General features: G+C 44.1%; 1 protein-coding gene across 4 annotated transcripts in view; it reads right to left on the bottom strand.

Moving 5' to 3' along the window:
• The window catches only part of PPFIA2 (PTPRF interacting protein alpha 2), a 440,428-nt gene that overhangs the window by 191,816 nt on the left and 221,656 nt on the right, over positions 1–26,956 (bottom strand). For all 4 annotated transcript variants that reach the window (XR_003856007.1, XM_029597099.1, XM_029597100.1 and 1 more), the window contains exon 4: positions 4,088–4,162. Coding sequence is in view for 3 of the 4 variants with exons in the window: in XM_029597099.1 (XP_029452959.1) it covers positions 4,088–4,162 (75 nt within the window). In the remaining variant the exon portion in view is untranslated. The remainder of the gene's footprint in view (positions 1–4,087; positions 4,163–26,956) is intronic.

Here is a 26,956-nt window from a genome sequence, read left to right as displayed (position 1 = left end):
GATGATATTTTGTGGCATCACACTTAATTATGCTAACTGTAGCTATTGTCCTTGTAGGTAAACAATGATACTGACCATGTTAAATCACTATGCCAGTATCATGGTAACTGTGGCACAAACAGTGTGTCGGTATTAGGAATTCATTATCAGCCCAAGGAGCAGCAACTGAGATATTTTCAGCACCTGCTGTGGGATAATTTTTGGTCTGGTAAAAAAAATAGGGCATTGACTACTCCCATATCTGAGAAATAGCATGACATTATGAGACAAATTTAAGGATGCTGTATTTGCTGCCTGCTTATTACGTTTTCCATGGGAGGTGTCCACACAAAATCCTTTATTATTTCAATTTAAAATAATGTATACAATAAAAAAAGTAAGAGAACAGATGAACGATGGAATACTGAAGAACAGATTTAAAAAGAAAACTGCGTAGCATTAGTCAGATTTCCCTGGGACAGAAAGGGAAAAAGGGAAAATTTTGCCAAATGAGGCTTAAAATGACTAATCCACGGCAGATGAATATTTTGCTTGAAAATGTCTCTTTAACAAATGATTGTTTCTAGAAAGCCGGTGTGCTGATGTCTTTCAGGTGTGGGCGGGGCTTGTTTCCGTTTTGCACTGAGTAACCAGAAGGATCTGTAAGTGCTCATTGTCATATGCTCTCCAGCCAAATCAGACAGTACTGCCCACACCTTGTCTGAACCGATCCAAACAGCACACGGTACAAGCTGACCACTGCCCGATTCCCTTTGCCCCATTTAGCAAGTCACACAACGGTTCTCTGACCCAGGTTAGTGTGGGCTGCTGTCTTTGAAGGCCATTTCAGACTATGCGTTTGGCTGCATTGTAAAAATACGTATCAGTACAGAATGCACTGTCAGGGCACTGCACGGATGTGAGCAGCTTCTTAGGACTCTTAACATGAAACTTAACAGCTGGATGAGATGATTCTCCACAGGAAGGACTCATTTCAAATCCATTCTGAGGGTTGATCATATCTCCATGGGCTTCACTAGCTTCTTGCTGTCTCTAATTGCTTAAAAGATTGCATGCTTCATGGTACAATTCTTTTAGAAACACGACCATAATTTAATTTATGTACACAGGGGAAAAGAAGGCATGCACAGTGCAGGCAAGTCCTGTTTGGACAAGAAAGATTCCTGCAAATCAATTTTATCATGTCTTATACTGCATATACAAGTCCAATTAAATGTATCGTAACAGATCCTATTGCATGTTGGACTCAATGAATGTGTTCCAGGGTAGGGGGAGGCGGACTCAGGAGGAACGTTGGAAAACGTTTGTCCGTAGAAAGGTTGGTGGATGCACAGAGCAACCTCCCAGGGAGGCAGAAAGTGTAACAGAAGGCAAGAAAGCCTACGATAAGCTCAGAGGAACCCCCATCCCCGCCCCCAACCCCAGGTACAAAGAAGTGACGAGAAACTGGAGTGTCTCTGTAGTACTGTAACAGGAAGTAAACTGTAGGGATGTGAATCGTTTTAGGACGATTAAAATTATCGTCCGATAATTTTAATATCGTCTTAAACCGTTATGGAACACAATACAATACAGATTCTAACGATTTATCGTTATAAATCGTTAGAATCGTGAGCCGGCACACTAAAACCCCCTAAAACTCACCCCCGACCCTTTAAATTAAATCCCCCACCCTCCCGAACCCCCCCCAAATAACTTAAATAACCTGCGGGTCCAGCGGCGGTCCGGAACGGCAGCGGTCCGGAACGGGCTCCTGCTCTGAATCTTGTCGTCTTCAGCCGGCGCCATTTTCCAAAATGGCGCCGAAAAATGGCGGCGGCCATAGACGAAAAAGATTGGACGGCAGGAGGTCCTTCCGGACCCCCGCTGGACTTTTGGCAAGTCTCGTGGGGGTCAGGAGGCCCCCCACAAGCTGGCCAAAAGTTCCTGGAGGTCCAGCGGGGGTCAGGGAGCGATTTCCCGCCGCGAATCGTTTCCGTACGGAAAATGGCGCCGGCAGGAGATCGACTGCAGGAGGTCGTTCAGCGAGGGTTCCGGCGCCTCGCTGAACGACCTCCTGCAGTCGATCTCCTGCCGGCGCCATTTTCCGTACGGAAACGATTCGCGGCGGGAAATCGCTCCCTGACCCCCGCTGGACCTCCAGGAACTTTTGGCCAGCTTGTGGGGGGCCTCCTGACCCCCACGAGACTTGCCAAAAGTCCAGCGGGGGTCCGGAAGGACCTCCTGCCGTCCAATCTTTTTCGTCTATGGCCGCCGCCATTTTTCGGCGCCATTTTGGAAAATGGCGCCGGCTGAAGACGACAAGATTCAGAGCAGGAGCCCGTTCCGGACCGCTGCCGTTCCGGACCGCCGCTGGACCCGCAGGTTATTTAAGTTATTTGGGGGGGGGTTCGGGAGGGTGGGGGATTTAATTTAAAGGGTCGGGGGTGGGTTTTAGGGGGTTTTAATGTGCCGGTTTTTCGATTTTTCGATTTTTCACGATTTTTAACGATTTTTCACGATATTTTACCCCCCCAAACGGCAACAATACGATTCCCTCCCCCTCCCAGCCGAAATCGATCGTTAAGACGATCGAGGACACGATTCACATCCCTAGTAAACTGGGCAGGCTACATGGTCCTTTGAGGCCTTATCTGCCATCAAACTGTTATGCTACTTTTTGTCACTGGCATTTCATGGGCAATGGACAAGCAACCGTAAAAAAAAAAAATAAATCAAGCCCTTATTGAGATAAAGCTCTGTTGACGGTCTGTCTTAGATGTCACCATATTAGACATAGCACCTGATATTTCCAACCACTAATTAAAAGTAGCTGGGCCAGGGAGCCTTGAATCATAGCGAAGCAAATTGCCCACCATTCCGGCACAGAGAGTTGTGCTTTGTGGCAGAAGGCCTGTGTCGAGGTTGCCTTGATGTTTGGCTGCGGTGCCGCTGACAAGGCGAGGCGACACACGCACACACGCGCACACACACACACACACACACACAGGAGACATGCAGCCTCCTTTACAAAGAGTTTGTGGCAATCTTCTGAAGAAATCCGGTTCGTGGCAGCACAACCTACTGAGGGCCTGCTCCGGATCCCAGAAGGCAATGCCGTTGCTACAAAATATGTTGAGCATGGCTCAACAGAGGAGAGGGGAAGGGAACAGAGAGGGCTTTTATTTATGCATATTAATATTTTATCATCCTTAGACATTTCTGATCATTTTTTAAGGAGGAAAAAAAAAAGATTGGATTTCAAATGAAGAAAACACCACCAGAGAAATGTCTATTACTCAAAGGATACCCATAGGCATTTTCTGATATTTCTGTCCCTTTTTTGTTAAATCTGGGGAATACATTCCTCCCCCTTAGAAACAATGGTTAGGAACTTGAATGTGATTATTATCTAGTCAGCGTTAACATATGCATCAAGAGAGCAAATCCTTTTGAAATGCAATCATACAGGTAACCACTCCACCTCCCCACACAAACTGTAATTATTTGGAATAAGGCTAATTTTTTTTTTTCATTTGTTGCCTTTTTAAAATATTTCTCCAGTGACTTTATTGTAGGTTTAAATGTTTTATTCTAATAAAAAAAATATTAAATGGGTTTTATATGGAAGATATTATTCCTTTGGCTTGATAGACATTTTGGAAGTGAGGCCACAGGCTATGAAGACAAGAGCATGCAGGGGAGGGATGGAATTTGCCTCTCACTGAGTCACTCCCTGGTGTTTCAGAAAATAATAAGTATTCTGTTTCTTAGGCTGCAGTTTTACAGGGAACTTCAACATAAAGCTCTAGTAAAATACTGGGCCTGTTGTGCTGTCTACAATGGCTGTCCCACAGCTTTATCACGTTTCTGTGGCCAGGAAGGGGCAAGGGACTCGGACTTTGCATTTTGGTCCTCGACAGCGACAGCTCAAAACAAAGCAGGAATCGGAAGACTTTATGGGTCTGACAGCCCAGGTCTAATGGGCCAGGCAAACTGCAATTTATCTCTTTGTGACAGTTTCAGTAAAAATGGTAGGAAACACAAGGGAGGTCAGGATAGAATGATTGCACTTAAAGGAGGGGGGAGAAAGTGTTTTATGTTTTACCTCCTGGTTAGCAGCAGCTAGTTCTTCTTCCAGTGCGGACACTCTTTCTAAAGAAACCCTCAGTCGTTCCCTTACCTAGAAGAAAAACCAAAACACGGGCAGTAACGTGATTTCTCTCACTCCATAAGGCTTAGTTAAGTGAGCATTAATACTCCAGCACATCCCGTACTGGCACCTGAGAACTCTTGGGCTTGACTTGCAGTCTCTGGGCTTCCAGGAGAGTTCTCCAAAGCTTGAGGCCTCAAAATGCCCCCTTGCTATAGCACTTTTTTTTTTTTTTATATAAAGCACCACAAGAAAGGAAGGTGCTTCTCTGTTTATGCCATGCTACGCCTCCCCTCTCTGGTCCTGAGTGGCAGCTGCAGTGCGTGCAGGGGAGAGGAACATTCAGCTCCCACGATGCCTTTCCTGCACCTGCCTACTACCAATTGTTCAAAAGAATTTGTCTTGAGGAGTTGAGGAGGAGTAAAGGCACATAGTACTGAGAGGGAGAGAGAGAGAGAGAGCAGCACTCAGCACAGAGAGGAAGGGAAGGAGAAAGACGGAGAAGGAAAACAGAGGGGCACAGAAAGGAAGATGAGAAGAAGTGAGGGAAGGAGGATTGGAGAATCACAGGGAGAAAAAAGTCAAGGCCCATTGGACAGAGGAGGACAAGCAGATCTTAAGAAGGCAAGGTAGTGCTGTGCTGGAAAGGTCTCTTGGGGACTCCAGGAAGACTCTTGTTAAATTACTTTCTGAAAGCAAAGAATGCCTCAGCAAATGGAGCGCAGCTGGTGAGATCCCCTTGTAAGAAACTGAAAGCACATTGCTGGATAAGAGAAGCTGCAGAAAGGAAGAAGGAAAGGAGATATGATGTGAAGAGAGTAGGAACAGGGAAGAAGCGTCTGGTAGAGAGATGAAGAAGGGTATCAGCATTTTTTTCTAGTACACATGGTAGTGGCAGAAACTGCTGTATAGACAATAATGAACCTTTTCTGCAGGCAGGTATATTAACACCACAGTATACGTTTCTTGGCATTTTTTTACTACAGCAGAGAGCGCCGAGTGAATTCTTCTCCTCATCTCCCGCTAATCTCAGGGTGAGGAGAATCCAAAAGTACCCAGGCATGTCCAAGCATTTGAAGGAAGTGATGGACGGCCAGCATACTCCGTGCTGGACAGCTGCGAAGCTGAAGGTTGCACGTGTTTAGTACTGGAACTTGACAGGTAAGCAATGAACAGCTGCACAGCCACATGCCCTCGCCCTCTGCAATCCTGTGCATAATGACTGCCGCTACTGATTCACTCATGCTTACCAATTTCATATTAAAAATCCCCCCCCACACACACAATTTTTATGTGAGTGAATGAAAGAAAATGACTGATAACAGTTCACAGTCTGTTCACTTGCTGTCTCCTACATATTGGAGCTCAGCATTCTTAGAGTTTTGCAGAGGAGCAGACAGATCATGGCACTCTCACCTCATCACAGTCAAATCATATTTCAAAATGAGTTGCTCACCAGATAAACAGAGAAGAAAATCCCAAGAATCATTTGGTGCTTGGACATTTGCTCTTAGAGCCTTGTTTTGAGCATATCACATACAGTCCAATATTCAAAAAGTCTTCCTATATAAAAGTTCTCACCTGCTTAGTGCCTAAATTTAGGCATCTCGAAAGTAGGCAGAGCACTGGGCTCATAACTTAAGCACCTTAACTTAGGTAAAGCAATGATGGGCCTAAGTTTAAGTGCCACAGACTAAAATAGGTATCTATATTCAGTATAGGTATATAGGTATCTATATTCAGACATCTTAGGTCAGCTGAAAATAGGTGCCTAACATAGAAACATAGAAATGACGGCAGAAGAAGACCAAACGGCCCATCCAGTCTGCCCAGCAAGCTACGCACTTTATCCTTTTTTTAAATCTTTTTCTCTCTCCCACCTGTTACTATTGGCTTCCAGTACCCTCCAGCTCTAATTCCCCTCCACCCCACCCCCAATGTAGAGAGCAGCGCCGTATCTGCATCCAAGTGAACATCCAGCTCAATTAGGGGTAGCAACCGCTGCAACAAGCAGGCCACACCCTTACCCCATACTCTTACCCACCCCTGTTTTGTTTTTTGTTGTTGTTGTTTTTTTGTTGTTGTTGTTGTTTTTTTGGAGATGGCAGCCCTCCATCCTTCCGCTCCGTGAAGGTGGAACACCAACCACTGGTATCCCGCTCCGTGAATGCCTCTGCATTCACGGAGCGGGATGCCAGTGGTTGGTGTTCTTAGTACTATTTGAGTATCAGGCTCATGGTCTTACTGCTTAATCTTTTGTTCTTTATTTTTATATTTTTGCCTCACTCCCAGCCTTATACACTTTGATTGTTTATTATTAACTACCACATAAGAACATATGAAGTACCATGCTGGTTCAGATCAATTGTGCATCAAACCCAGCAGCCTGTATCCAATATTGACCAATCTCAGTTGGAAGTACTCAGAAGATCCTAAGGGAGAGATTCTTTCCCTGTTGCTTAGTTCCAGAAGAGATGGAAATTCCCATGTCTATTTACTAATGGAGCAGTTGCAAAGGTTAAAAGTTTGCACGAGGCATGGACATTATTTAAAAATACCATCTTGGAAGCCCAGATAAAATGTATTTCGTACATTTAAAAAGTTTGACAGAAGAACAAACTGCCAGAATGGTTAAATAATGAATGAAAGAGGCAATTAAAGCCAAAAAGACATCTTTCAAAAAGTGGAAAGCAGATCCAAATGAGGAAAATAGGAAAGAGCATAAGCACTGGTAAGTTAAATGTAAAGCATTAATAATGCAGGCCAAATAATGAGTTTGCAAAGAAGCTTACCTTTGAGACAAAAACTACTACGGTAATAAAAATATTTTCAAATACATTCAAAGCAAGAAGTTTGTGAGGGAATTTGTTGAACCACTAGATGACTCTAGAAATTAAGGAAGACAAGGTCATAGCAGAAAAACTACATTCTTTGATTTGGGGAGAAATCCAAGCAAAATACATTCATTTATGGTGATGAGTCAGAGAAACTGAAGCAAATTATTGTTACACTGAAAGATGTAATAGAGAAAATTGCAAACTAAAGAATAACAAATCTCGAGGACTGGATGGTATTCACCCAGAATCCTGAAGGAACTCAAATATGAAATTTCAGACTGGTAGAATTGAGAACTGGGTAAAAAATAGAAAACAGAGAGTAGGACTAGATGGTCAATTTTATCAAAAGAGAAAGGTGATAATGGATTGCCCAGGGTATCTATACTGGGACTATTGCTTTTCAACATATTTATAAATGACCTGGAGATGGGAACAACAAGTAAGGTGATCAAATTTGCTGATGATACAAAATTATTCAAAGTTGTTAAATCACAAGAGGATTATGAGAAATTGTAAGAACATCTTGCAAAACTGAGTATTTAAATGGCAAATGACTTTTAATATGGACATGTGAAAAGTGATGCATGTAAGCAAGAGCCACTTAAATTACAGCTACACAATGCAAAGTTACACCACCCAGGAAAAGGTTCCAGGTATCATCATGGATAATATGTTGTAATCTTCTGCTCAGTGTGGGGTGGCAGACAAGAAAGCATATAGAATGCTAGGAATTATTAGTACAGGAATGGGGAATAAAATGAAGAATATCATAATGCCTCTGTCGCTTCATGGTGACACCGCACCTTGAGAACTATATGCAATTCTGCTCATCACATCTCAAAAAAGAATTAGCAGAATTAGAAAAAGTACATCATCAAAATGATAAAGGGGATGTAACAGTTCCCCTATGAGAAAAAGGCTAAAGAGGTTAGGAATCTTCAGCTTGGAGAAAGGGGAGATATGATAGAGGTCTATAAAATGAGTGGAGTGGAATGGGTAAATGTGAATCAGTTGTTTACTTTGTCAAAAAGTACAAAAACTAGAGGACATACAATGAAATTACCAAGTAATATGTTTAAGACAAATAGGAGAAATATTTTTTTACTCTATGTATAATTAAAATCTGAAATTCGTTGCCAGAGGATGTGATGTAAGCTGTTAGTATAGCTGGGTTTAAAAAAGATCTGGACAAGTTCCTGGAAAAAAAAGTCCATAAACTAATATTAAGGTGGACTTGAGGACATCCATTGAATATTCCTGGGATAAGCAGCTTGAAATCTATCGACCTTTTGGTATCCTGCCAGGTATTTGTGACCTGGATTGGTAACTGTTGGAAACAGGATATTGGGCTTGATGGACCTTTTGTTACGGCTGTGGCTGCTGTGCTACCGCCTCACCACCAGGGGTCCCTCTAGGGCTGGCTTTCCTGACAGGCCCAGTCCATCTCCTATGTCCACTCTATGCTCTGGGTGTGCCCTCTTAACCCTGCCTGACAGTTGCCTCGGGGCTTCGGCATCGAGCTCACCTGGGCTCCCTGCTCTAGCCTGCCTTGCGCGGCCTTCGGGCCTACCCTTGCCTTGCCTTGCCTTGCGCGGCCTTCGGGCCTATCCTTGCCTTACCTTGCCTTGCGCGGCCTTCGGGCCCATCCTTGCCTTGCCTTGCCTTGCCTTGCGTGGCCTTCGGGCCTATCCTTGCCTTGCCTTGCCTTGCGTGGCCTTCGGGCCTATCCTTGCCTTGTCTTGCCTTGCGTGGCCTTCGGGCCTTTCCTTTCCTTGCCTTGCCTTGTGCGGCCTTTTGGCCTTCTTCCTTGATTTCCATACCTGGCCTACGGGCCTTCCGTGTGTGTGTGTGTGGCCTACGGGCCTTCTGACCTGCCTTGCCCCGCTATTGGTGTGTGGCCTACGGGCCTTCCGTGTGTGTGTGTGTGGCCTACGGGCCTTCTGACCTGCCTTGCCCCGCTATTGGTGTGTGGCCTACGGGCCTTCCGTGTGTGTGTGTGTGGCCTACGGGCCTTCTGACCTGCCTTGCCCCGCTATTGGTGTGTGGCCTACGGGCCCTCCGTGTGTGTGTGTGTGTGGCCTACGGGCCTTCTGACCTGCCCTGCCCTGCTTACTGTGCCCTGACCCAGCCTGGACCCAGACACTGCTGACTGCCGCCTGCCCTGACCCAGCCTGTACTTGACACTGCCACTTGCCGCCTGCCCTGACCCAGCCTGTACTTAGACACTGCCACTTGCCGCCTGCCCTGACCCAGCCTGAACCCAGACTCTGATTCTTGCTGCCTGCCCTGACCCAGCCTGGTACCTGACTCTGTTCGAGCTTCCTGTCTCTCTCCACCTGGAGCCACCCTGCTGGGTGGTGTGCACGACTCCTGTCCGGAGCCCAAGCGTAACAGTATGCCGAAGCCATCACATTTTCCAGGGGAAGAGATAAGTCTGTGTCCTGCCGGTGAGTCAACTTTTCACTAATTCAAGATGCCTCCTTCTTTAAAGTTTTATACCTGCAGTTCCTGTCAAACTTTGAATTATCCTAGCTATCAGAACTGTCTAGCCTGTGAACTTGTTGGTCAGGAACACTGGTCATGCAATAACTGCAACAAGAAAAATGTCTCTGTCTATCAGGAGTGTTTGAACTGTCTGGCTCCTAAACCAGGGTGGTGGAAATGCTCCTGTCTCCCGTGTTTGTTACCTCCAGGCAAACCCTGCCCCTGTTGTTCTGCTCTAGGACCAGCTGTGCAATTAGAAAAAGCTATCAGCTCTCCTAACCAGTATTCTGTTTCTGGCTCAACTAAAACAGACATTTTTGCTGGCAGTTTGTGGGTAGAAAAACCCAGGACTTACCTGGCCAAGAAGGCTTCTGTGAGACCAGTGCTAGAGCCTCGGGAACAGGTTTCTCTACAACGGAGAGAGCTGATTAACTCTAGCAGGGCTCAGCTTCCCACAGCTGCCAAGTGGACACTAACGAGCACCTTCCCTAGACGTCCTAGAACTGCCTGTGCCTTCTCTAAACTGCTCCCCCAGAAACAAAATCAGGAGCATCAGACTTTGGCTCGAGGTATCAAGCCCACGGCAGTACAATCTGTGTCTTCCATGCACACTACCTTTAACCATGCAACTCTGCCATCTGAGCCTGCCGAACCGGCCCTGCTGCCGTCTTCGGAGGGGTCCGCACCGGTCCTGCTGACAGACTTTCTAACTCAGCCATCTGAGCCTACTGAACCGGCCCTGCTGTCATCCCCGGAGGGGTCCGAACCGGCCCTGCTGCCGCCCCTGGAGGGGTCCGAACCGGTCCTACTGACAGACTTCCTGAGTCAGCCATCGGAGTCTGCTGAACTGGTCCTGCTGCCACCCCTGGAGGGGTCCATACCGGTCCTGCTGCCGCCCTCGGAGGGGTCCATACCGGTCCTGCTGCCGCCCCGAGAGGGGTCCGAGCCTGCTTCATCGCCCCGAGAGGGGTCCGAGCCTGCTACAACGCCCCGAGAGGGGTCCGAGCCTGCTACAATGCCCCGAGAGGGGTCCGAGCCTGCTTCATCGCCCCGAGAGGGGTCCGAGCCTGCTACAACGCCCCGAGAGGGGTCCGAGCCTGTTACAATGCCCCGAGAGGGGTCCGAGCCTGCTTCATCGCCCCGAGAGGGGTCCGAGCCTGCTACAACGCCCCGAGAGGGGTCCGAGCCTGCTACAATGCCCCGAGAGGGGTCCGAGCCTGCTTCATCGCCCCGAGAGGGGTCCGAGCCTGCTTCATCGCCCCGAGAGGGGTCCGAGCCTGCTACAACGCCCCGAGAGGGGTTCGAGCCTGCTTCATCGCTCCGAGAGGGGTCCGAGCCTGCTACAATGCCCCGAGAGGGGTCCGAGCCTGCTTCATCGCCCCGAGAGGGGTCCGAGCCTGTTACAACGCCCCGAGAGGGGTCCGAGCCTGCTTCATCGCCCCGAGAGGGGTCCGAGCCTGCTACAATTGCCCGAGTAGGATCCGAGCCTGCTGTACTGGCCCAGCTGCCGCCCCTGGAGGGGCCTGTACCGGTCTTAATGCCGACCTTGGAAGGGTCCGGACCGGTCCTACTATCGCCTCAAGAAGGGTTACGGACTATTTCTCTGCCCCAGGTGGGGTTTGTGTTCCCCTTGTCACCCCAGGAGGGGTTATGGAAATCTGCACCGCCTCTGCTACCCCAGGAGGGGTCTAACCCTGCCGCCTTGTCCCAGGAGGGGTTATGGACTATTTTTCTGCCCCAGGTTGGGGTTGTGTCTGCCTTATCACCCCAGGTGGGGTTATGGACTGCCTTATTTCCTCGGGAAGGAGTTGACCCTGCCGCATCACCCCCGGAGTGGTCTCCCGTTATTCTTGATTACCTCCTGCACAGATGGGATCCAGGAGGAGGGGGAGGCCTTGAGGGGGGGGTACTGTTACGGCTGTGGCTGCTGTGCTACCGCCTCACCACCAGGGGTCCCTCTAGGGCTGGCTTTCCTGACAGGCCCAGTCCATCTCCTATGTCCACTCTATGCTCTGGGTGTGCCCTCTTAACCCTGCCTGACAGTTGCCTCGGGGCTTCGGCATCGAGCTCACCTGGGCTCCCTGCTCTAGCCTGCCTTGCGCGGCCTTCGGGCCTACCCTTGCCTTGCCTTGCCTTGCGCGGCCTTCGGGCCTATCCTTGCCTTACCTTGCCTTGCGCGGCCTTCGGGCCCATCCTTGCCTTGCCTTGCCTTGCCTTGCGTGGCCTTCGGGCCTATCCTTGCCTTGCCTTGCCTTGCGTGGCCTTCGGGCCTATCCTTGCCTTGTCTTGCCTTGTGTGGCCTTCGGGCCTTTCCTTTCCTTGCCTTGCCTTGTGCGGCCTTTTGGCCTTCTTCCTTGATTTCCATACCTGGCCTACGGGCCTTCCGTGTGTGTGTGTGTGGCCTACGGGCCTTCTGACCTGCCTTGCCCCGCTATTGGTGTGTGGCCTACGGGCCTTCCGTGTGTGTGTGTGTGGCCTACGGGCCTTCTGACCTGCCTTGCCCCGCTATTGGTGTGTGGCCTACGGGCCTTCCGTGTGTGTGTGTGTGGCCTACGGGCCTTCTGACCTGCCTTGCCCCGCTATTGGTGTGTGGCCTACGGGCCCTCCGTGTGTGTGTGTGTGTGGCCTACGGGCCTTCTGACCTGCCCTGCCCTGCTTACTGTGCCCTGACCCAGCCTGGACCCAGACACTGCTGACTGCCGCCTGCCCTGACCCAGCCTGTACTTGACACTGCCACTTGCCGCCTGCCCTGACCCAGCCTGTACTTAGACACTGCCACTTGCCGCCTGCCCTGACCCAGCCTGAACCCAGACTCTGATTCTTGCTGCCTGCCCTGACCCAGCCTGGTACCTGACTCTGTTCGAGCTTCCTGTCTCTCTCCACCTGGAGCCACCCTGTTGGGTGGTGTGCACGACTCCTGTCCGGAGTCCAAGCGTAACACCTTTGGTCTGACCCATTATGGAAAATCTTATGTTCTTATGCAAAATTAGCCTCAGAACCCAAGGACTAGAGAGCAGCTAATGTAATGTTGATTTTTAAAAAGGTATGATCTGGGAAGCTATAGACTGATGTGAGTACTAGGCAATATGGAAAAAATAAAATTACTGGCCATATGGATAGATACGGCTTAATGGGGAACAGCCAACATAAATTTGGTAAGGGGAAGACTTGCCTTACCAATTTATTAGTTTTTTTTCAAGCAGTTAACATGTAAATAAAGGTAAGCTGGTTCATATATTATATCAGAATTTTCTGAAGACATTTAACAAAATTCTTCGTGAGAGACTCCTTAGAAAATTAAAATGCCAAGGTATAGGAGGCAATATTCTATTGTAGGTTGATAACTGGTTAAAGGACAGAAAAAGACAGTCCTAGTCATTTTCCCAATGGAAAAAGATAAATAGTGAAGTGTCTCAGTGATCTGTACTAGGACTAGTACTCCTTAGCATTCATAAATGATCTGGAAAAAGGGAACAATGGGTGAAATAATTAAATCTGAGGATGCCACTAAATTATTCAAAGCTGTTAAACACGAGAGGATAGTGAGAAGTGGTAGGAAGACATCATGAGACTGGGTATCCAAATGGGCAGATGAAATTTAACATGGACATATACAAAGTGATGCATACAGGGAAAAACATCCTAACTATAGGTACACAATGCTGGGTTCCATATTAGGACACAACACTCGGGAAAAAGTTGATCTTGGATTCATTGTGAAATTCTCAGCTCAGTGCAGCAGCAGTCAAAAAAGCAAATAGAATGTTAGGAACTATTCCGAAAGAAATTTAGAACAAAACAGAGAATATCATAATGCCTTTATCCATCCATGGTGTGACTGCACCTTGAGTATTGTGTGCAGTTCTGGATTGCCCATCTCAAAAAAAGATATAATAGAAGTAGAAAACGTATGAAGGTGGTCAAGAAAAATGATTAAAAAGGATGAACAGTTCTTCTATGAAGAAAGGCCAAACAGATTAGGGCTCTTCGTCTTGGAGAAGAGATGACTGAAAAGGGACATGACAGAGATCTATAAATTCCTGAGTGGGGTGAAACAAGTAAACAGGGAATGGTTATTTACCCTTTTAAATAGTACCAAGATGAGGAAACACTCCATGAAACAAATAGATAGCAGATTTAAAATGTATGGGAGAAAGTATTTTTTCACTTAACGTACAATAAAACTGTGGAGTTTGTTGCCAAGGGATGTGGTCAAGGCATCTGGCATAGCTGGTTCCAAAAGGCATTTGTGAAAGTTCCTAAAGGAAAAGTCCATATACCATTATTAGTCAGGTAGACTTAGGAAAGCCACCTACATCTTTCCCTTGGAATGAATCTACTCTTTGGGATCCTGCCGGGTACATATGTCCCAGACTGGCCACAGAATACTAAGCTTAATGAACCTCAAGTCTGACTCGGCATGGCATATCTTATGTTCTTAATGGATCCATCCCCCAGAAGCCTGTCCAAACTGTTTTTAAAACCAGCTATACTGTTAACCTTGACCATATCCTCCAGCAAAATTCCTTCTATGTGTGGCCGCATCTTCCTTGCTGGTACATTGTTTTATGTTCTACTAGAGCTTCAATCTCTTCATAGATTATTGCCTCTAAGACAAAAAAAAAGGTTTAGCAACTGGAAACTTGTTACATGACTTTGAAACAGAATTCTCTTGGATCTTCTTCCCTATTCAAAATCCAATAGCTAGCTTATAGCTTCAACAAAACCCATTCTGAAGAATTTTTATTACTTAAAAATATACCAGAATTAGGGTTGGGAATCGTTTTTTAATGATTTAAATTATCGCCCGATATTTTTAATATCGTCATTAATCATTAAAGAGTGCGATACAATAGAAATTCCCCCGATTTATCGTAAAAAAGTCATTAATCGGGTTAGTACGCACTAACAGGAGTTAATGCGCACTAACAGGAAGTTAGTGCGCACTAACAGAAAATGATACAATTTGACACTTTTCAGGTCAGTTAAGGTCAGTTAGGAATGAATATGTATTCCTATTGGCTGCCCTCTTATTTATTGATGTTACCAAGGTTCCCACTGAGGTGATGGTTTAATATATGGGGGATGGGAAATGGAAACGGTTGGTAGCTTGAAAATGGGAAGGGAAAGGGGGAGATGAAGGGCCAAGCAGTCCCACTCCCTGGTCTCTGAAGGACAGATCTCTTCAGAAAATCAGAGCTGCTGAATGCAGGGGCTGTCTCCCCCTTCACATCCCTCTTCCCCCCCCCCCCCCCCATTCACTATGCTCAAGTTTGCAGTTCCTGTGTTAAACTAAACTTTTTTTTTTCACTAGAGTAGAATAAAATAAAATGAAGTACTTTGTGTAGTAAACTAAAGAAACTTTACATAACATGAAATTAAGTACTTCTCTATATTCTACTTTAGTGAAACAAAACATTTAATAAAGAAACTTGCAACCTGAGCTTCAAAACATTAACATACTATAGAAAAACTAAACAAAAAACGTTATTATTAATTCATTCTTTATTTATTTATTTATTTATTTATTTAATTATTTAAAGGCTTTTATATACCGGAGTTCATGTACTAGTACATACCGCTTCGGTTTACACAGAACCAAAATTGGAAAATTATATCAAACATCAAACAAGTGGGTATAAAATTATATTATATTTACAGTGGTTAAATTTAAAGAGCAGGCTGAGGCTAGACTGGCTGCTGGCTAGTGGCTACTGCTGGCACTGTCACTGCTGCAGCCTCCTGGCACTTTTTTCTCTTTCTGGCTAGTGCGTGCTATATCTGGTAGCAAAATGGCCACGAGGGACAGCACCAAGCATGCGCGGCTTAGTGTGCACCTCTAGCTAACAAACATTTCCTCAAATGTTACTTTTAAACCATTGAGTAACAATTTTTTGATAGTGCGCACTAACTCGCGTTAGTGTGCACTAACCTTCCGTTAGTGTGCACTAACTCGAGTTAGTGCGCACTATTCAGAAAAATGATTTTTTTTGCAAAAAAATCATGCCGATCAGATTTTTTTCTCCCCCCAGCCGATCCAGATCGTTAAAACGATCGGGCACATGATTCACATCCCTAACCAGAATAAGCAGGTAGTTGTAATTCTTCTAATAACTGTTAATTCTAAAATAAAATACTAAAGTATGTGAACTTCTAGGAAAGAATAGGAACTTTCATAGACCTGGTTAATGTTACTTAAAGTCATCCACTCCATTTTAGCTTTTGTGACAGGAAAAATATCAAGGAAGATTGCACAATACAATTTGTCCAGGTGCATAAGAGAGGAAGATCATGAAAGGGTGGAGGATCATAATCTGTTTTGTGAGTCCTGGAACATTGGCAAGCCCAGAAAAAAGAAATCTCTGTATGCAGCTACTCTGGGCTGTAAAATATCATTTTGTGACAGAAATTATGGTCTCTGATGGAGGCATCCTGCAATCTAAAAACATGTGGAACCAAGCGAATGAGAAATTAGCTTTGTAAGGTAGGATAGGTCTATTTAGTGACTATTATATTTTTGTTATTATCACTGACACTATTTTCGGATTTTAAAGGTTGAAGGAGAGTAGGATAGTTACCAGATTACAGCATGAAGGTATTAATGGTTACAAGTAAGAAAAGAACTGCAGAGAAATTTGTATAAATTTCTCTTCTAAATTTTTTTTCAGTTTTGGGCTAAATCTATAGGTTTTCTGGGAATGTGTTATTTTGGTTCCTAGCTTTTATATAGATCTGCTTATCCTGAAAATGTGGTTGCTGTAGATTGAATGGTCAGAAGATAATGTGTACAAAGACAGACAAAATGCATATCTCAGACATTTTTTTTTTAAAGAAAACAATTGCTGAAAAGCTGTCAATCAGGAGTAAGAGGTGTATAGACAATATTGTCTTGAAAAGTCACACACACTCCTTTTAGAATGTTTAAGGATCACATTCATTAAGAATGCAACTTGTATCTTATAACAAAATCATCACAAAATTATCTTCTGCCACCTGTCAATCCTAGGGCTGTGGATCATTTAGCATGCATGTGATGTTTCATGTATCAGCCAACACGAAGCTTCCTACTATCAACTGTAATGATGATCTCCATAGCTTTTGTTGACGACTGGAAGATTGGTATTATGTCACATTATAGGAAAATGCTATTTCCATAGAGAAAAACTACCAGATTGTTCTATTTTTGAATGCAGGAGTGTGATTTAAAGTTGCTTTTTTAACATTTCTATAGTTGAACAGCCGAGGAGCGTAATAAATCATTAGCTTAAGATCTTAAAGGCCTTTACTTATTCTATTAGTTACACTCAAGCTTATCACTCACCAAGATGAAACATGGAGACCTTGCCACTAAATTTATATAAAACATCTACTGTAGAGGTCACAGTAGTGAATGTGTCTCCTTTTTAACCACAGACAAATAAGATGGACTGAAGAATGCAGCATATTGGTGTGGTTAGGTTTGCTCACCTAATGAACCTTGCTGTCTTGTTGTACCTGGATACGTTATTTCTTTGAAGGTATTATGTGCCAACTGCCAAAGCAGATCAGCAGCAACCGTACAAAGTCATGCAATATATGTTGTAAGTAATACTCGGAAGCCTACATTATTGCCTTGACTCCCTATGCTGTTGAATATAGCCCTTGTCCATATTTGTCATCTTGAACACTGTATTTATGAACACAAGGGTCTCAAGATCTATCTAATCTACCTCAGACTATTCCACCCCACATTTTATCTCATCTGTGGGTACACAGTAGACAGGAGCCATCACCAGGTGCTCCAGCTCTGCTAGAGCTCTATTTCAAAATGGAACTGGCCTTAGGTTGACCAGCATCATTTTGGAGTATGCAATCCAAAATGGCACCACCTCATATTGGCAGGTGCCATTTTGAGATATAGCAACTGCAGGACAGGAGCAACCAGGGATCATTCCTACCCACTGTGAACCCGCAAATGGATTAAGTTAAAAATTAAAACTAAAAATATATAGAAGAAAGTGACACATATACCCTTTGTGCTTCATTTAAAATTCTTTCATTTATTTTTTCTGTTAATTAACCTTTTTTTTTTTTCCAAGTTCTTACCTTTATGGCTTGTTAACAATTTTAGTTATAAATGTTCATTGTATTAGACTATGGAAATATATTTCGTGCATTTTCTGTTTTAATGTAAACCGGTATGATTTGCATTTGATGTAAGAATGTCGGTATATAAAAATTAAAAATAAATAAATAAATATCACACCCATACATATAGAACAAAACAAACATTTTGGGCATGTAGTGTTGACCTGCTGAAAAGACAGTGGTGAATACTTAATTGGATTTGTACAGCCTAGGCCAGGGTGGAAGCTTAAAAATCAGCTCTGCATGTGACTGTGGTCACACAGATCAAACCACTTCACACAAGATAAATAATTGCCCAATATGCATATTTCAAAAAGGATTAAGGTTATTCCATTTAGTCAGCTCAGAAGCTATTTCTTGTTTGACAACCTTGGACTTGAACATTTGAACAGCTTGGATTGGATGGATTGCTATCCTCCTTGAGCTGCAAGGAAAGGCAGCTGCAAAATTTTGCCAAATGAATAAATAAATGCATAAAATATATTGTGCCATGTGATAAAAGATCAGCATCATGGCTTTGGAAAATGTTTGAGAAAGAATTAAAAGAAAATTTGAAGCTAATGGCTATCTACTGATTTTGCTAACAAGTTGAGAAATAAACTGGTTGCAGTAGTACATCCGGGAAACATTTTGCCAACAGGCTGGATATTCTTTCTGCATTCATACTGTCAAAGGGCATTGTAACATTGTGACCTCTCTAGAAGTTCCTCTTTCTTCAATATGAGCTAAATTAGGTTTAAGTGGAAGAGGGAAACGAGCATTGATGCATAGTCTGTTTTTATCTTGACTTTGAGTTTTCCTGCAGAAGCATGGCCTAATTATCTTTATTTTACTTGCTTCCTAGTGTTCATACTGTTAAGGAAGCCAGCTAAAAGATCTGATGCTGTCATGGAAACAGTGCAGATTTTGAGGTTGTTCTAACATTGAAACATATGAGCTGGTTTCGTAACTGTTTTGTCAATTTTGTGTATCTTCCCTCTTGACTTTTTATTTGTGCAACTCTGACGAAAATCTGGAGGTCAAAGACTCTCAGAAACACTTCTCACAGTACTTATTAAAACTGATACCAAAAATAATGTTTGCCCAGAGCCTTTTTCTATCTGGAAAGTTCTGGAAAATGCAAATTGCACAGAGTTTGCAAATCTGTCCCAAGCTTTATCTAGCCTTCCTTTCAAATAATAATCACCAAATGCCTGGAATTGTTATGACCCATGAACCCTACATGGTAAATTTCCACTGCCATTTTAGAAAATACTAATAACACTCAGAAAAATTCAGGAAGGAAATTAAAGTTTCTTGATAGCTCATGCACAATAAAATCTTTATATTATTTTGTCAGTTCAATTAAATCTATCACACCTGCAAAGAATCTCGCATTTTCCAAAACCAACCTGGTTACTAGAACTCTGCACTACAGAGTCAAACTGAGGGATATTTTGAATCCTCCACCCCTCCTTAAACTCACCACATATCTACTTTTGTAAGTACCTATTTAAGATGTGCAAAGACATTTTTTCCCTTGCCTTTCATTTTGGTTTTCCTTTCATTATTTTGAATTGTTTTTTTCATTTCATTGTGCTTATTTGAAACGAAAAAAGCAAACAAAAATAAAATTTCCGATCCCTGCTCTGCCACCAAAAAATACCCAAACAAAAACTCACAGATCCTTTCCTGATATTCGCAGCTGCCCATGAAGATTCTTACCTCAGGAAGTCTTTACAACCTGTTTAAATCTTCTCAGGGCAGAAGCAATCCACAGTGGCTCCTTCCCTGCCACTGTTGCTATTTCAAATGGTGCTGATAAACCAAAGCTGACACCATTATTACTTTATTCAAAATGGTGCTGGCCAAACTTAGGCTAGGGCCATTTTGTATGGAAGAAAGAAACAATGGTGCCAGCCTCATTATGTTATTGTTATTTAAAATAGCAACAATGGAAGGACAGGAATGGCCAGGAATCAAGATTTTAATGGATTTTATAGACTTTATGGGCTGTGAGGGTCCAGGTGAGGCTAGGGGCATTTGGGGAGGTGCTGTGGGGGAAGGGACCAAGCAACTTTAAAAAGGGAAGAAAAGGAAGACAAATGTTGCTCATTTTTCTTTTCTTTTATTTAAAAATGAAATGTTCAGTTTCAAAGAAAGGACATTCCTAGTCCCTATACTGTCCTTTAGTCACACAAAGACCTGTATATATGTGTATGTATATGACAGACAGTTCTCCACAGTGTGAGTGAGGGTACGGTTACAGTAGCAATAAATAAATTCCTTTGTAATATCTAAATACTCAGCAGGCAGTGCACATCATCAAATTCCATCAAGTCAGGAAAAGGGAGTGGAGGGAATGGCAGGCTTGGGTGCCTTAGCAGGGACAGATGAATTGGTATAGAGCCAACCCAGCCTAGAAGCAGCAATAAAAAAGCAGTGCCTTTTAAGGTGCAGAATGGCAGGAGAGGAAGGCAGCTCAAAGCAGAAGTAGTTAAAAATTGGAAAGCATTTGCCATATCTGTCTGTTTCTCTTCCTCCTGGGTTAGACACCTGAGATTGTAATTAACAGGGCAAGGGTAATAGAAGTGTAATGCCCAAAGCCAATAGCACACTCCTCTTTGTTTATTGCTTCTGAGGCAGTGAAGACAGTATTTTTACCAATTCATTCTGAGAAAAAATCGTGTCTGGGATTCTCTGAATCAGAACTTGAAGATCTAGTAGCTGAATAAATTTTGGGAAGATTAGTCAGTAGTATCTTAGCCTGCAGTGCAGTGATGGTGAAGATAGATGATACTGATGTTGTTGAGAGCCACTCCTAGGAAAATCAAACAGTACAGGTAGAGACTGTGAGTGATGCCTGTAGCATTTTTCCTCAGGGACATTTTCAACCTCAACTCCAGTGCCAGGTCAGCTCCCAAGGATCTAAAAAAGAGATCGTGGAAGACATCAATTATCTGGAGGCACGTTGAAATGAGGGAGGACCCTCATTTTGCTCAGTATATTCACTGCAGGAAGAGTATTAGTTGAGGGAAGGAAATAGGACATCTGACAAATGATGCTATGCAGCATCAATTGCAGAAGCAGCACCCACTAGCAATGGCATCAGGAAAGGGTGGTAATACTATCTGGGGACCCCTTCTGCCACTCCAAGTGAAAGCCAAAGGAAAGTGGTTGAAAATGGAAGACTGTTCCCAAAGCTGATCATAGGAAATGGGATGGTGTTCCATAGCACTGTCCTGAGGCAAGAGGCAAGCAGCATCAAGCAGCATCAATGTAGTACTGAGGAGCATCAGGGAAATAATTTCCCTGCATGACCAGCCCCTGCAGGTAGTAGAGAAAATGGGTTTTAAGGGTCTGCTGCACGTGTTAGCTCTCAGTTACAAAGTGTCATCCAGGACTATGTTTAATAGGTAGTTTATCCCCATCCTGTACAACCAGTGGCATAATCACATGCAAGCGTAGCTGGCTAAGGCAGAGGGCAGTAGTATGCATTTCAGCAGTATTATCTGGACGAGTGCAAATTCTACATATGCTTACCTATCCCTGATGGCATACCAGTGGAATCTGGGTGAGGAAGGGGTAGGCAGCAGCTCTAGCAGAGACCAAGAATCATGGTTTGGGAGGGTTGTGCTGCATGCCTGGGTGCTGTATAGCCCTTATACCTCATGCAATATCCTATTAGCCATAAGAAAGATGCTGGTGTGTTGCTGGCTAGACCAGAGAGAGCAGAGCCTTAGGCAGATTTCTTTGTGACAGACAGTGGAAATAATATGCTAAAGGCAATGGAAGATGGGGGCTTTCAGGGTATCTGTTGCTGTGCACACTTGCTGCATTTGGCAGTGAATGAAGCACCGGAGCTGGTGCCCAAGGACATCAAGGAATCTATTCCTGAAGGACCTGATAGAGAAGTGCAGAAAAATAACAGGGCATTTCCATCAAAGTGTGATGGGTGGGCAATTCTCCATGAGAAAAAGGAAGAATTCGGGATGCCTGAAAAGAATCTAATTCAAGATGGTTTTCAAATGCTGGAACTCCAGCTATTTGATGCTGCAGAGATTAGTGGAGTAGCAGACACCCTTTCATAATCTGTCTCTGGAAACAGGGATAGCGAGGATCGTCCCAGAGGCATCATATATGGGTGACGAGAAGGCAGTTGGTAGAAATCCTGAAGCCCTTTAAGGATGCCATGGAGGATCTGAGTTGCAGAAGCATCACCCTGGGTAGGGTCATCCCTATAATAAATATTAGAAGGTATTAGAGATGTGAATCGAAACCGGAATCAGTTCCGATTCCGGTTCCGATTCACATCGTGATTTTTTTTTTGTCCGGCCCGATCGGGTTTTTTTTTATCGGCTGCGCCCGAGCCGATAAACAAAAAACCCACCCCGACCTTTTAAAACTAATCCCTTGGCTTCCCCCACCCCCCCAAAACCTTTTACAGGTACCTGGTGGTCCAGTGGGGGTCCCGGGAGTGATCTCCCGCTCTCGGGCCGTCGGCTGCCACTAATAAAAATGGCACCGATGGCCCTTTCCCCTTACCATGTGACAGGGTATCCGTGCCATTGGCCGGCCCCTGTCACATGGTAGGAGGACTGGATGGCCCATGCCATTTTTAAAGATGTCCTCATTAAACAATAAAACCAAGAAATATAAAACATCAATAATAATAAACCCATACTAATAAAAAGTATATTTTAAAAAGCTGATGAACAGAATAACATCCAGTAATTAAAAACTCATACAATTCTTTAAAAATTTACCAAACATTAATAAATATTTAAAAACAGCAGACATGTAAATAACACCCAATAATTAAAACTCATCAGGATAAAAATCCCCCTCTGTCCATTCCTGGGAACTTTTGATTTCCAGTCACTTTGAGGTGTCTTGGTTTAGTGGGGTGGGGTGCACATATTTTATCCTTTCTCTGTCATAAGCACACATTCTGTAACACACACATATTCATTCCATCGCACTGTAATAATCCTAGCTACTGTGCACCTCCTCCCCTGCCTACAGGGGTCCTCAGTAGGCCACAGTCTGAACTATGCAGGCTTACCTCGAAGGCACATGAGTTAGCACTGCTACTCCTTAAAAGTCTGTCTCACTCACAGCTCCTTGCCTCATCTTGGAGTTTCCTTGCTCCCTGTGCTGGTGCTATGGTTTCCTGTCTTGGATTTGGCCCTCATCTCTGTTAGAGGTCTTCTGGTCTCTGCCTGCTTTGTCTTGTTCCTGGTCTCAGCTCTGCCTTGCCTTGCCTTGTACTCAGCCTTGTTCTGTCTTGTCTGTTTGTCTCTCTGTCCTTTGGTGTACTCTCCCTGGTCCTTGATTTCTGTAGATACCTTCTAGTACCCTGCAGCCTGCTTAGCCTCATTGGTGAGCTTCATTCCGTTCCCCATATTCCTGTGTTCCAGTGCCCCTCCAGCTAAGTCCTGCCGGCCACCAGAACCTGTGGGCTCAACCCAAGGGGGAGGTAGCCAATCAGCCAGAAGGCCCTGCATTGCAATGTTCCTGAGTCCTGTGCTGTTCCTACCTGGGTATTACCCATAAACTGCCCTGTCCCTGAGTCTTGAACTGCTCTGCCTGGGGGTTACCTATAACTGGCTCTGTCCTGGCTCTCTATGCTGCTCCTGCCCTGGGGCTACCTATATTCAGCCTGAGCGGCCATGACACATACGCTCCCTGTCTCTCTCTTACTCACACATTCTCTTTTATACATAGGCCTGGATTTGCCATCAGACACATTAGGCCTGTGCCTAGGGCAGCAGGAATCTGGGGGGCGGCAGGCCAGCTGAAGATTTGCTTCCTACCAGCTATGCTTAATCTCACTCAGCAGAGAACAGCTTTCCGCTTCCTGCTCTAGCACCTCCCCTCACAATTCAGAGAACAGGAAGGGAGGAGTGAGGCTGGAAGAGACAGAGTAAAGAAAAACAGCTCTACTATATTCCAGTCCTCTTCCTTCTGTCCTGAAGAAGAAGGGTGACACCTGAGCACACAGCAGGAAGCAAAGAAAAGCCATTTTGCTCCTTAATCCAGCCCTCTCTTCCTGTCATTCAGGGATTTGAGGGGTGTAGGTGAGCCTGAAGCAGATAGAGCAGAGCAAAGAAGGTTTTGCCTTAGACCTTCTGCTCCTTTGTTCCTTGTCCAGAAGGGGGAAGGAAGCGATAGCACCAATAATGCCTAGGGGCAACAAAATCCTAAATCCATCACTGCATAATGCATGCCCTCTCTTTCAAACAGTCATGCTCATATGCACTTCCTCTCTCACTCTCTTTCATACACACACACTCTCACATACTTCCTCTTTTTCTCACACATACGTTCTCATACATACTTTCTCTCTCACACTCACACATACATATATGCTCTCATACATACTTTCTCTATCTCTCTCTCACCCTCATGTTCTCATACATGCTTCCTCTCTCTGTCTCTCTCTCTCTCTCTCTCTCACACACACACATTTTCGCATACTTTCTCTCTCACACACACATACATTCTCTCATATACAAATTTGCTGTCTTTCTCGCACACACACACACACACCCACACACATACATTCTCTCAAACATACTTCCTCTCACCTTCTTTCTCTCACACACACGTACAGTCTCTCATACATACTTCCCTTCTCTCTCTCACCCACATGTTCTCATACATGCTTCCTGTCTCTGTCTCTCTCTCTCTCACACACACACATACATTTTCTCATACCCACTTCCTCTCTTTCACACACACATACATTCTCTCATATACAATTTCTCTCTGACACACACTAACACACAGATATACATTCTCTCATACATACTTCTTCTCTCCCTCTTTCTCTCACACAAACATTCTCTCATACACAATTTTTTTCTCTCTCTCTCATACACATACAAACACACATTCTCTCATAAATTCTTTCTCTCTCACACATACATTTTCTTATATTCACTTCTTCTTCTCTCTCACACACACATACATTGTCTCATACAGACTCTCTTTTTCTCTCTCTCTCTCACATATATATATATATATATATGCTTTGACCCAATAGGCTGCCTCTCACACACAAACCCAGATATACAAATGCTGCATGCTCATACTAATGTCTTTTCTGACAACGTTAACATGCATGGTAAGGCCATCCTACATAGCTCATTGACTTTAGCATTCACATGAGGGTATTAATGTGCATGTTAACATTTATTGCATAAGTCCCTTACCGTTCAATTCCATAACCAGGCTGAAATCCACCTGATTCCAATTCAGCCTGGGAAAATCCACACATTTTTATATTAAATGTGTTATTGTTCTTCATATTACATAATGCATCCAGAAATAAGAAACAGAGTTTTAATACCTAAACACAGCAAATGTCACATCCTGAATTTATCATCAAAAGCGTATCCCACACTGGATCATTCTTTTTTTCAATTTTGGGCCTGGCAGTTTCCTCCTGCTCCTATGGACTACCAGCTCAGTTGGAACCAGGACTGGGATCTAACATCATGGGCCTTCATTTGCAACTACTTAAGGATTTTATATCCCTTCCCTTCTCACCTAGTGAAGTCACTGCAACAACAGTCTTCAGCTGGAGGCCATGCGTCAGAGCTCCTTCCAGACCCCTGCAATTATGGGCCCTAAGTTCAGCAACTTGATGTTGCTGTTGTGTGAGGACTCTGACCTGCCCTCTCCCACCACCACAGCATCTCCTAACCAAATGCTATTTAATACCTGCTAGGACCTAGTGTTATCTTACAAACATGAGCTTATTACTTATTGAGGTCAAGAAATGTAATGTGAGCACTATAAATTGAGCAAGCTCTTGAGAGCTAACAGGAAACAGTGGGACTAAAATATGAAGGCCATGGCAGGAGATGACCCTATACAACTTTACCCTTAGGCCTTGAGATGAAGAAGCTTGGCCAAAAAATAACACAGCCAACACACTCTTTTTGCACAATTTCTTACACATATTCATACCACAAACAGTTCTACAAAAAAACAAAACAAAAAACAAACAGTGACATATTTCAGACACTATTCAAGCATTGCTCCATATTTCACAAAGTGCAAGGCATAGAGGTTTCATAATGTTGTGAAGCAAGCAGGCTCCAAGGTGCTAGCACAATTCTCAGGATCACTGCTATCGCTGGTTAGCACTTTTGGCATTTAAATGTCTGTGATTCTTTTTTTTTTCAAGGGGCCTAGTCTTACCCCCTGACTCGTCACCAAAGCAAGGAGCCTGCTTCAAGGCAGAGCTTCCCCCAAGGGCAAATGAATAGCTAGTAGGGCCCTTCCTAGTTCTCCCCTCTCTACACACCAGTATACAAAGGAAGCTTTCACAGGGCATTATCAGCACAGGGAAGACATGGAGAAGAGGGAGAGAATGACAGAGAGAGAAGGAGGTGATAGAGGAAATACATTGACATATTTTATCATGTCAAAAATAAATCCACCTTTCTTTAGATGAGGAAAATTCATTTACAAGTAATAGGTTACCAGAGGCCAAAGGTATTGGCTGTCATTGACATTTGCTAGAGTTACCTTACTTGGCCTTTTGTAAGGAGGTCAAGGCCTGGCTTTTTCTATGCCTTGGATAATATATATTAATATTGGGTAGATTCAAAGAGTTTTTCCCTTTTTGGTGATGGTTAACCATGATGGGAAGCAACTTTGATTTGGTAAGATCTATTGGATCCATGTATTTTTTGAGTTTGTTTGCTTTTTAGTTCTTGTTATGTTTTTTACTCTGTTATCATCCTTCATTTTTCTTCTATACAGTTTTATATATTATTTGTCTACTTTGTACACCGCTTTAGACAGCTCTTTTTGAGCTGGGAAGGAGGTTAGGAAATGTTTTCAATAATAAATAAATAAAATTATCACTGTTGCCAAAGACCAATGTAGGCATTCAGAGTCTTCAAGCTGAAAAGCAGTCTGTCTCAAAAGGTTTATTCAACCAACCAGTTGTTTTGGTTTGAGTTCAGAGCTCATGTCTGTGAGCTTTGAGGCATTAGCAGACTGTGTGGTGCAGCATTGGTGATGCGTACATTACAGGGTGCTTATAGAAGAAGGACTGGTCAGATGACAGTGCCCTTCTGATTAAGGGTAGCCAGATCCCTCCCTGGGTATCCCCCTTGCATGCTCCCATCTGTCTTCAACCACATACTCGCATAGCACTCTGTGAAGATCATTACTGACACAGAAGACAGGTGGTTCTAAACAGGTACTCATCACAGTTTTCTGCACTCCTGGGACTCTCTGCACTTCTTTAACCTCCTCACTTGTAGTGTATTAGGTCTCCCAATTCTTCCCTCTGCACTGACCAGCAACCCCCATGTACCAAGCTTACCGCTTGGAAGCTAGCAGAAGAATCAAGAGGAAAAGATAACTGAGCATA

Source organism: Rhinatrema bivittatum, chromosome 4, assembly GCF_901001135.1.
Source record: "Rhinatrema bivittatum chromosome 4, aRhiBiv1.1, whole genome shotgun sequence".
NCBI lineage: Eukaryota > Metazoa > Chordata > Amphibia > Gymnophiona > Rhinatrematidae > Rhinatrema > Rhinatrema bivittatum.
Note: the sequence above shows the minus strand (reverse complement) of the source record. Positions and strands in the feature narration are given on the sequence as shown.